At 44.1% G+C, this 12,337-nt stretch overlaps 1 protein-coding gene across 3 annotated transcripts in view; it reads right to left on the minus strand.

Moving 5' to 3' along the window:
• SPON1 (spondin 1) overlaps positions 1 to 12,337 on the minus strand; it is a 337,890-nt gene that overhangs the window by 9,869 nt on the left and 315,684 nt on the right. For all 3 annotated transcript variants that reach the window (XM_063117312.1, XM_063117310.1, XM_063117313.1), the window contains 5 exons: positions 7,401 to 7,541; positions 4,244 to 4,322; positions 2,247 to 2,429; positions 1,963 to 2,133; positions 1,685 to 1,852 (listed from right to left, as the gene is read on the minus strand). In XM_063117312.1, the coding sequence (XP_062973382.1) occupies positions 1,685 to 1,852; positions 1,963 to 2,133; positions 2,247 to 2,429; positions 4,244 to 4,322; positions 7,401 to 7,541 (742 nt within the window). The remainder of the gene's footprint in view (positions 1 to 1,684; positions 1,853 to 1,962; positions 2,134 to 2,246; positions 2,430 to 4,243; positions 4,323 to 7,400; positions 7,542 to 12,337) is intronic.

Genomic DNA, 12,337 nt, shown 5'->3' on the forward strand with positions numbered 1-12,337 from the left:
GAAGGAAACCAATATGCTTTGAACCTGAACAATCTTCTTGTTAAATAAATATCATTTAATTAATCCTGGTGTGGACAGTGAAGTACCTGGGAAAGGGTACCGGTGAAATCTATGGTGGCAGCAGAAGAGAAAAAGTTTGCGTAAAGGTGTTGAACTGGGCTGCTGTGGGGCCTAAGCTGAAGCAGGCATGCCAGAGAGACAGACTTGGCATCTGTAGCCCTAACTTGAGCACCTGAGCTGGGTCCTTTGGAGTCACAAAAGTAGTGAAGTGATCCAGGAGGATACCCAGTGGAGGGTGGATGTCTCTCCCGTGGCAGCAGGTGGATTAAGAAGAGTCCTAGGGCCAAGGTGCACTGTCACAGCTACATATTTGTATGTATTGTTTGCATGAACCATTATTCATTTTACACCAGGGCCGGATCTACACTAGTCTTATAACGTTGCTAGTGTCCCTTTCTAACGTGGTTCTCTGTATCAAGGGCACACTAGCGTTAATTATGTTTAGCTGTAACGGTACTTCAGGGCACACTGTTCAATCCTTTCTGTTCTTCCTCTTCTCTGAGAGTAAGCAGAGCTGCTTGGTTTGCTCTGCCCACTTTCTGTCTCGTTCCTAGCCAGCAGTGCATAGTCATAAGCACACACAAACTCCCTCCTAAAACATCTTAATATAAGTCCTATGCCTGAATGCATAGGAGCCAGCCACTTTGCTGAAGCTAAGAAGGTCTGGGTCTGGTCAGGGTTTGGATGGGTGACCAAATTGAAAAGTTTTAGCAGGGCAGAAGGGGAGGCCTGTTTTTGGCAGCCCCAGCTGTTGGGATTATTTCAAACACACCATTTAAGCCCCACTGGTTAGAGTTTTGGACTGGTAGCAGAGATCCTTGTTAATTTTCCTGCACGGAGCTACAGCAATCCTTTGCTTACCAGAAGTGATTTGAGTGCTCCTCAGCTCCTTTGCAAAGAGGGGGGAAATGTTAAAAAAAATCTTAAAAAATCAACAGATGACCCAATTCGATTCAAATTTGGTATGCTTAAAGCTCTCCCTAATATCTATTACTGGGCCAATTTTGGTGTCTATCTTTAAAGCTTACGCAGATGTAAGCATTTGTTTAAAATCCTGCTCCTGCGCCCACAGCAGCGGCTCGGAATTAGGGCGAATCTTTTGCAAAAGGAGCACAATTAAGGCAGGATGCATGGGAGTACTTCACAATAAAAGCAGATTTTAAGGTGGAAAACTTCTGAGTTCTTTGCATGCAATTGTCAGTGACTGCACAGTATAACACTGGTGTGATGAAGCTCCAACTGCTGTAGCAGATAAGATAGCAAACGGGGCGAAAGAAGGAGAACAGGAAGTGGGCGGAGCAAACCCAGCAGCTCTGCTACTCTCAGAGAAGAAGAAGAGGAAAATTACCAGTAGAACGAGTCACATGGATCAGTAGCCGCACTACAACTAAGCAACAAGAAAGGGGACAACGAAATAGAACCAGTAAGTACAACTCATTTACAATGTTAGAGATACAGGGTCACGTGACGCTGTGCGTCACAGTAACCCATTCAAAACGTTAGAATAACATCAGTGTAGATTCCCACCAGCACTAATACACTACACTATCCTTGCGCAATGTATCAGGGGAGAGGAAATATACTCCTCTCCCACACAACCCTCAGGTGCATCACAGATACTCACGGCACTCTGGCATCATGCATTTCTCCGCTTCAGTGGTGTCCGCCTTGCACATGGATCCATCTGCTGGGGTCATCTTGATCATCCGGTGCCGTTTCTTCATGCCCATCCCACAGCTGGCACTGCATTCATCCCATTCCCCCCATTCCGTCACCAGGCAGCTGCTGGGAGCTATTCATTATATATAGGCAGAAGATCAGTCTACTGGCACTCATTTAACAGATGGTTCACAGAATGCTTTTATGCTGTTGAAATGTTGCAAGGCTAATTCAAACACTTACAGCACTCCTCATTGACAATGCATTTCTCAGTTTCCTCGGTAGGCACTTTGCACATGGAGCCATCATCAGGGAACTGCTTTACGTATCTCTCTCTGGATCGCATGCCCATGCCACAGGACACGCTGCAGGGGGACCATGTAATCCACTCGGACATCATGCACGTGGAGCCATCTGAAACACCAAAAGAACCATTTCCATTTGTTCCTAAATCTCACCAAGGGTTTTCTTTAAAAACGGATGGGTGAGTATACCTTGACTGCCATTTTTTTGGTCCTCTTTCCTACCTTCATCACTACAGCCTGGGCCCATGCATGGCTGGAAGTCCTGAGTTTCTGGGCAAGGCACACTGAGGTCAAGCTGAGCTTTGAGCATTCTCTGCCTCATCCGCTTGCCCTTTTCACACGTGGAAGAGCTACAGGCTGACCACGGGGACCAGTTTGAATAGATGCAGGTTTCTGGGGTGTCATCTAAAAAAAAAATCCAAAAGGAAATACTTCTTTACCCTGTGTATAATTAACAGAATTTACTACCACAGGATATTATTGATGGCCACCAGCTTTGGAAAGGACAAACAGAATTGTACAAAAAGACACCCATGGATTCTTTCCTGATGCCGTCTCTGCCACCATTTTGCCTCCTTTTCTTCATCTTCTTGCATCTCTTTCTCTTCTTAACTTCCCATCAAAGACAAACTGATATTCTCAGTTATACACAAAAGTGCCCTCACATCACTCACACTTGCCACTCACATTGTTTTGTACATGCACACACCTGCATCATTTCAACTCAACTTTAACCGCCACATTCAAACACAATCAGGATATCTCACCCTCACCCCACTGTGCACCAAAACAGGCTGATGCAATGCTATTTAGCAATCCCTTCTCTACACTACCTGCTCGATATCTAATTGTAAGTGTCGGGGATTGAACCTGGGACTTTCTATATACAAGGCCTGCACTCTACTTTTGAGTTGCAGCCTAATCCCTACATTAACCCCCTCCAGTTGGTGTGGTAGACATGTTTCCCCTTGGTTTTCTAGTTGACTGGTGTGACATGAAAACATGTTTTAAATGGATCAAGAGTGTTCTATTGTGTATTGGATTACAGCTTTCAGGACACATAAAATCCTACACAGAGAGGCACTCTAAGTGTTATTCCGCAGTAATAGATTTCAATCCTTGACATAGTTTGATATTCAAGCTTGAATATCATCCAATAAAAATTAATGTAAAGGTTTCCTGTTTGCTTTAGCTATTGGTAGCCAATTCCTACATTACTGTCAAACAATTCTGGATAACACAGCACTGCACATTAAAGCAGGGGTGGGCAACCTGTGGCCCTCCAAAGGTTTTGGCCTACAACTCCCATCATCCCCCACCATTGGCTATGCTGGCTAGGGCTGATGGGTGTCGTAAGCTAAAGCATCTGGAGAGCCACAAGTTGCTCAGCAATGTTTTAAAGTAGAGCTATGGTGCTAAGAAAGAGGAAACGGCAAGTCCATACATGTTTGCCACACTTAAGAGTGCGTGAAAGCCCTTTCCACAACCTCAGGCAAGTACTAAATCCATCTAAATCATCAGAATAAGTTGCAACCTGCTGCACAAGCTGTCTTTCTCAAATGAAGGTCTTCAAGGGAAATGATCGGCTTTCATGAGATCACACGACAACATTCTCTTGGGAAACATTGCCAAAATACCAGAAACTGCCTGCGTCCTGGGCAAGAGTCGACTAAGGCCTAAATGACGCGCAGGCCATTAGCGTGGCCCTTCGTTCAGAGCTGGACAACAACGTGGCCCTTTTTGCTTTTCAAAATCAACTCCATCATCTCTAAATGACTGATTTGAGATACGAGTGCCTAGGAGCTGGCTGCACATTTCCTTTTCTCATTTGAATTCTACACGTAAGCTTACAAGGGCAGCCTGTCCTTATAGACCAAACACAATCATTAATAAAGAAGAGCAGTTAGATGAGGAAAATAGTCAAGCCTGATGAAGACCAACCCAGCACAGGATAATAAAGTCAGTGGGATTAGGCCTCCTCTAAATTAGTATAGTGCTGCTTTCGATTCCAGAAATTCCGCCTGCTGACACCATCACCGTGGGTGTTTATTAAGTAATGATGCTGGCTCCAACCACAAATGGCTAAGCAAATTGTTTTTTTCCCTCCTGCTTTTAATACTGTCCTAATAACAATGCCGACAGCATGAAATATAGAGTAGCAGCACTGGAGGATGAAGCAAAACACAAACTCGAGCAAGTAGAAGCTAATTAAAAAGTACCTTCATCTTCCGGCGCTTCAGCAGCGAGATCTGCAACTATGTCGTCCACGTTATCAGGAACGATATTGCACTGTTCTCCCTGCAAAGAAACATTTGCAAAGGTTTAAATTAGCAGAAGAAATAATACAGTTGCGAGCACTGGAATGGAAAATCAAGTTGCCAGAAGATGAACAAACCAGATCTGCAATTCATAGACATCCTTGTTTCGAATGGCCCTGGTGTGTTCCTAAGGCTAAATTTATGGCACAGTTTTGATAAAACAGGGATGGAGAATGTGTGGCCCTCGATATGTTGTTGGACTGCAACTTCCATCAACCTTAATCATTGGCTATTCTGCCTGGGGCTAATGGGAGTTGCAGTCCAACGAGATCTGGAGGGCCACACATTTTCCCCTGTAAAATGTCCTAGAAGGCTAAGGCGTTAAAGGCACTTGTGCCCTCTCTTCTGAATTATGAAGAGCTGAAATTCTTTCTAGAGAAGTTAACAAATATGAGTCAGACATGGCAAGCAGAAAGAGGATTTTGGAAAAAGCAAGTGTTACTCAAAATACATGCTGGGTGGGGTGGGAACACATGATGCCATTCCTTTTACTGGATGTTAAAAGAAATGCATGGTGGGAGATGGGGGTCAGGGGGCACCTATGCACCCCACAGAATGTCTGTGAGACTCTAAAATAATCTGCATAGGTAAGAAATGGAAATCAGGCTTTCCTAACCAACTTGACTATTTTTCATACCCAATATTGCTAATATTTTGTGGGCCAGGTTCTCCAGGAAACATATATCCCCAGCTTCTGGTATCCAATGCTGGCTGTTCATTTGTACATTATTTAGTGGCTAGAAAGCCACCCATCCCCACTCTTAAGCAAAGAGGTTGGTACTGGTGCATCCCTTAATTGCAGTTAAAGTAAAAAGGGGGAGATACTTGATTTGTGGGAGGGAATTTATTAGGCATGTGCTCTGCTCCGATTAGAAGCGCAGAAGCAGGACCGAATTGGCCTGCTCCACCTTGCCCAGAGGCGGAGTAGAAGCGGACCGCGGACCCCTAGAAGCAAGGCGAAGAGAAGCGCCCATTTTCGGAGCGCTCCGGTTTCTGCGGTCCGATCCGATCGCCATCTTGAAACATTTCGCCCATAGGATTGCATTGCGGAAAACAAAGGGGGATAACTGTGTTGTTTTTGAAGCTATCTTTCTGAAAATTCTTGTGCTTGGAGAGTCGTGGATGGGGGTCATTTTGAGACTACTCTGAGCTCTCTGCGTGCTGTGGTTCGTGTGCTAGAATTTTTTAAAAAAACCGGCGGGAAAATACCTTTTCCGAAGGGCTGAGGGGCAGAGTCAACTCCCGGTCATGATCACATGATCCCAAAGTTAGAGGAGGGGATAGGCAAAATGGGTAACTTGGGATTCTGGGAACTTCTCTTTCTTAGTCTGAACGGACTTTTCCCAGTGTTTTTTAAAACAGTAGCCCCACCAAATGCACAAACACAACCTGAAATTATATACTAAGCCAATAATAAGAGAGCACTGCTACCCACCCTAACTTTGGGGAAAAACTGAAAAGATGTGGTGCAAGGGAATGAGCTCCCCTAGGGCATCCCATGTGGACGTGCCCCAACTCTCTCCTGTACTTGGAGGGCAATTAGAGCCCTCCAAAGAGAGTAACCCGGTGGAGCAATGCCTATCATGAGTTGAAGTGAGAGCTCTACTCCTCAGCTCTCGTGGTGAAGCAATGGCTTTCATGAGTTGAACTGGCAGCTGCTTCCCCCTCCCCTGGGCACGTCCCCCTATTGCTGGTAAAAGACAGATAGAGCCTTTTTAAAAAAGTTCTTCTTGTTGTTTATTCAGCAACACTACTGCTTTTAATTCCATCCCTCCTTTGTTTATTTATTTATTTATTCCATTTTATATGCATTACTGGCTTATCCTTGGCTCACTTCCTTATGCCCCCAGAAATGTCTGCTGCCTGCCTGCCTTCCCTCTCTCCTCCCCTGCCCGCCTCGCAGGGATGTTGTGTGTGTCTGGCTTTGACTCAGGGGAGAAGTCCTTCCTGCGCTCACTTGGAGTTTTGGAAGTTCCAAATCCATTTTTCAAGTGTGGAAGAAGATTCATATAGGTTTATCTCTACTCCCCAATTCATGGCATGTTGGGATTTCCTTTGAAATGGCCCCATTGAGATGTCTGCAGGTTTAAGCCCCGCCAAAAATCAGGAGATGATGAGACTGCCTTGAGTCTTGGTGTGCGTGTGCATCCCTGGATGAGCTATCATGGTGGCAAGATTGAGGTTTTAACGTGCAAATTGACGGAGCTATCGAAAGGGGTGTGAATGGGGTCTTGGATTTTCATAAATTCCCCAAAAATCAGGGGATGATGGGACTGCCTTGAGTCTGGGCGTGCGTGTGTGTCCCTGGATAAGCTATCATGGTGGCGAGTTTGAGGTTTTTAACGTGCAAATTGACGGAGCTATGGAAAGGGGTGTGAATGGGGTGTTGGATTTTCATAAATTCCCCAAAAATCAGAGGACGATGGGACTGCCTTGAGTCTGGGCGTGTGTGTGTATACCTCCATGAGGTGTCATGGTGCCAAACGTGAGGTTTCTAACTTTCACAGAAAAAAAGTTGTATACTTTTTTAGCTTAATGCAAGCCTATGGGGGGGGGGGAAACGGAGCTCCGATCTGGATCCGGAGCTCCGGAGCGGAGCGGGCATGGGCGGAGCGGGGCGGAGCGAAGCGGCCCAATCCGCAAATCGCGGATCTGGAAGTGAAGCGGAGCGGGGGGTCCGTGCACACCCCTAGAATTTATGGGAATTTATGCATTCAAGTGGCAGCTGGACAACCATCTGTCAGGTATGCTTTAGGGTGGATTCCTGCATTGAGCAGGGGGTTGGACTCGATGGCCTTGTAAGCCCCTTCCAACTCTGCTATTCTATGATTCTATGATCTTGCTACCTCTTAACCATGGAGGATTGGAGCCCTTATATTTCCACTGACTCAGCATAATAATAGGTTAAGTTCAGAAATTCTCTTTGGCGTTTCTTATGTTTCTGTTGAAAAATCAAGTAATGTTGAGCTGACTACATGCCATGGCTTTATTATGATTCCCCCCCCCCCCCGCCCTTTTGCACAATATTCCATGCACAATTGTAATTTCGTACTGGTACCTTCCGTGCAATCCTTTCGATGACAACTCTGGCTACCGATTTAATAGAACCTCCTTCTGGATCATAGAAAGGACTTTGGGGGTGATCTAAGCTGGTGAGAGGTCTTATCTTCTCTTGAGGTATTGTTGGTTTGTTGGGAGACTGCAGTCAAAAAAGAGGCACATATAGACAAAGAAGAAACACAAGAATGAAAAATGTTGCATGGAATAATGAAAATCCAAAAATATAACAGCTATCGATTCAAGAAGTACTTTGAGGTTTTCAGCTGTACTTCCATTCTCACTGCTCGCAAATTCAGAACTCCATGGATTGGATCCAGACTTAGCCATCCTTAGAGTAGTTCCATTGAAATCAATGGGACTTAAGTTAGTAATGACTGATGTTAGTATTGACTAACTTAAACCCCATTGATTTAAGTAAATCTACTCTAAGGAAAATCACATCTGGATTAGCCATCTACACCAGTGTGGTGTAGTGGTTAAAGTGTTGGACTGGGAGTCGGGAGATCTGGGTTCTAGTCCCCACTTGGCCATGGAAACCCACTGGGTGACTTTGGGCCAGTCACAGACTCATAGCCCAGCCTACCTCACAGGGTTGTTGTGAGGATAAAAATGAAGAGGAAGATGATTATGGGTTCCTTGGAGGGGAAAAAAGGCGGGATATAAATGCAACAAATAAATAAATTAATTAATTAATAATAATAATAATAATAATAACAACAACAACAACACAACTGTATGTATATTCTGCTAACATGACAACTGGAACTAAACTGATTAATACATTGGTAATATTTTATCACTAATGTTTCCCAGAAGGAAGCTAACAAGAGAGCATAATGGCCCCATCTCTTATCTTTCTCTTTAATTTATTAAATGACTGATGGCCCAATCCTATCATTGGGATTCCATCATCAGAGCATTGCATTCTGGAGAGTTTCTAAGCTCAGCAGAAGACTACAAATGGGTGTCCTTGAATGGAGTTAAGACACAACTCCAGCCCCAGAACAACAAAGGTGACTGGAACTTCTATACCTCCTGTTGTGACATAAAAGTATCACACAAGAAGGCACTTCAATAGCATTGCCAGGGGTAAAATGGGGGAAATGCAAGCTGATGCTGTCTACTCTCACCAGAACAAAAGGAATGGTAGTCTTTGTCCTACTACCCTTCAAACAGATACATAACCATGAATGGAGTTTTGCTTTCCTAGGTCAGACAGACAAGCAGGCTGTGGGATTAAAGTCTTGCTAACAAGGCAAATAAGCAGCCTTCTAAAATTACAGGACTTAATAAGATAAAACAAATGATTTATATTAAATTATAATAATTATAATGAAATATGAATTAAAAAAGGAATGGGTGAAGTCTGATGCCCAGTTTACATCTCATCTACATGGTAAAATGTCCGTTGGACATTTGATGTCTATTCCTTACAGATGATGAAAAGGCTGTCATCCCGAAAAGTCAATACGTCATTTATTTATCAGGGCACAATCCTATTCATGTTTAGACAGAAGCAAGTCCTACAACTCCCACCATTCCCCAGCCAGCTGTGCTAGGAGTTGTCGGACTTGTTTCTGTCTAAACATGAATAGGATTGTGCACCTTCAGCCCTAAAAGGGGCCTGCCCAGCAGCTGGCAAGGCATGTATCAAAACACATCAAAGCATATCAAAAAACATGCAATAAAACTCATTTGTTATCAACTATACCAGAACTCCCCGATCCTAAAATTGCAAATAATACAAGTAATTTACTGAACATTGTTTTATAATAAGTACAAGTCGAATGAGAAAACATAATGGTATTCTATAAATCCATTCCTTTTTTTCTTGCCACGTCTTCACTACGTTTTGGACCAAAAGAATCCTTCATTCTGTTCTAACAAATGTTGCTGCGTTCAACTATTTCAAGACACAGGGTGCCCAAGAGTTTGTGTGATCCTAACACCTTCCTAAAAAAATTTGTAAAAATCAGTGTAGCCAGAAAACAAACAAGCTCATCTATTCAAATCCTCACTTCCTCTACACTTGCACATTTCTCATTAACTGCTCTCATGCATATTCAGCAAAGTAAATATTTAATATAAAAATTGAATATTGCAGAAGACTTTATGCTGACTCCTAGCTAGTGTCCATGAACTCTGTCTGCTAGTACTCATAAATCATTTCCAGTTTACACAATGACTTCTGGTTGACTGATCTAAAGACTAAAGCAAGTTCTCACAAAGTGCATATTTTTTGTATCTTTCAGCCTCGTTCTACCTTCCACTTTGATACATAAAAGGCAAAGTTCAAATGGAATAGCAAGAGCTTTCATTTGCTACCCAAAGTTCATTCCTCCCCCCACCCCCCTTGAGACTTTCCTTTCCTTTGTGGCTATTGAAAAGGTCAGGAATAAAAAGTTAGCGTGGATGCCCTGAAAGTTTAAATGCCCCACCACAAATAAACACAACAGCTTCCTACAAATACAAATTCAGAAGGGGCTTCAAATGTATTTTAATAGCTGAACCTACAATCAATGTCAGCCAGGAACCCAATCTCTCCTTTATATTTCCAAGCATCATCTACTGAATAGGGCATCCAAATAAAGTCCTGGGCAATGAATGGAAGTTTGATGAACAGCTAGACTAAATTACATTTATTTTCATCTAACCCAGCACAAATAGCTGGGAGTTTTTGTCCACAACCCTTCCAGATCTGTTTGTCATTGCAAACCTATGTTTTACTTGTTCGTATGTGCATCTTCTGTATTCTTTCCTAGAGCAAGAAGACACCTGCTATTCATTTAAATATTTCTCTATATCAGCAAGTACTACTGGTAACATTCCAAGCTGAAAGCATCCCACTAGCCCCCATATTGTAGCCTACCAGAGGCATGACCTCCTCTCTAGTCTCAGGCAGTCAGCAAAAGCAAGACATTTGTCATGAGCTTCTCCAGTCCACTACCCCCACCCCAAGACTAAGGGCATGTCTAGACGATGGGATGTCCCAGGGATCACCCCGGGATTATCCCTGTGCATCCACATGATGCACAGGGGATCCCAGGGGCAGGGAGGGATGATCCCTCCCTTGTCCCGGGATAACCGGGACAGCTTTAATCCTGGTTTTCCCTGCAGTCTCAGGATCGTCCCAAGATTGCGGGAGGTGTGGACCACCATCCTGGTTTTTTCCCGGCTCCTCGTGAGTAACCGTAAGGAGCTGGGAGGGCACGGAGCTCATCAGGAGCTCTGTGCCCATTGGGGGTGGGAGGGGGAGTGGCAGGGTTGTTTTTTTAAAATTACCTTTATCGCTGGAGCACTCCTGTGCTAATTTTTGATAAAAAACCAAAACCAAAATGGTGGGATGCGACATCCTCTTCCTCCCAGGACATCATGTGCTGCATGTAGACTGAGGTGGAGGATCTCACGATCAGCATATCGTGAAATCCTCCCCCTTCACCCCACTGGTGTAGACGTGCCCTAAGATTGCCTTCACACTAGACCTTTTCTATGGAATTGTCATCCTTATTTGTTCACTCACCTGTTACAACAGGTGCACAACCTATGGCCCTTGGACACTTTTCTTTGGAATTAGCATCCTTTGGAAATGGCCATCCAAACAGGGAAAGGCTCTTATCTCTGACCTGCAGCTAATTGGAGATAAGAACTTTATCTACTGGAAAGAGGATGCTACTGTGTGAGTCAGGAATGCTGCTAGGGAGAAAGTTGCTGAGTGATTCAAGGCAAAATCCTATGCATGTTTGGTTAGAAAAAAGGCCTACAAATCCCAGCATTCCCCAGCCAAGATGCCGGGGGTTGTAGGACTTTTTTCTGTCTAAACATGCGTGCATAGGATTGTGCCCTCAGTCCTGCAAACTTCTGAGCACACACAACTAATATTTGCCCTGCTAATTTGTGAGCAAACTTACAGTGGCTTGGTATTTGGGGTGCTGTTTGAAAGTGCTGCTGTGTGATTCAGTCTTGCTTACTATGAGTTGAAAAGTTCCCGCAGTTTCCTAGTAGTGGCAGAGAATTGACATGGCCTGCTAGCGGGAGCATGGGTATTAATGGTTTACATACACAAGCACACAGATGCAGCCTCTGCCCCCCTCCCTCCAGCAGAGGATGGATGTGACCACTGGGATCAAAAAGGTTGTGCACCACTATTGCGCAAAAGATCCAGATGATCTTGCTATAAATATAAACGTGTTGCAGTCCATTGTTTCTTGACTTTGGAGAACATAGGATGCTGCCTTATACCCAGTTAGATCATTGGTCCATCTAGCTGGTAGCAGCTCTCCAGGATCTCAGCCTTTCCAAGGATCTCAGCCTACCTGGGGATCTTGAGATTGAACCTGGGACCTTTGGCAGGTAAAAACAGTGGAGGCTGGTGGCTCCAATTTTGGTAGGGATGTCAATCCATTCTGAGTGACACTCAAAACCAGTCAGAATGCTCAGAATGCTAAAGGAGCTATCCAAGGTGCTGAACCATATCCCCAAAATAGGCCCAGGGCCTTGGATAGCTCCCTTAGAGTACTGGTAGATTTTGACTGAAAAGAGAGTGGATTCACAGGCCCATTGAAATTGGAGCCACCACCCTCCACTGTGTAAGGTGTGTACTCTGTGTTCTTTTCTAGACCAGATATGTGGCCAATTTTCTGTGTGCAATACGATGCAATGGAACAGTGCACTCTTCAGTGTGAAAGGGCAAACTGCAAGAAGGGCTTTTCAGAGGCGCTGTGCCTTTAAGTAAAAGTTTCCTGTTTGCAGATCCTGCCCACTTGTATTGTTTTCTTTTGACTGCGGCTAGGGGAATGGTGATGAACTGCCTCTTAACTGTTCATTAAATAGGCTTTTGAAATTATTCCATTCTCAGTTTCTATTGCTCTGGTGGTGAGTAGAATTAATTACCACTTCCCTTTCATTTTTTCTTCTTTTTATTTCATTTTTTTCTTT

This window comes from Elgaria multicarinata, chromosome 2 (genome assembly GCF_023053635.1).
Source record: "Elgaria multicarinata webbii isolate HBS135686 ecotype San Diego chromosome 2, rElgMul1.1.pri, whole genome shotgun sequence".
Classification (NCBI taxonomy): Eukaryota; Metazoa; Chordata; class Lepidosauria; order Squamata; family Anguidae; genus Elgaria; species Elgaria multicarinata.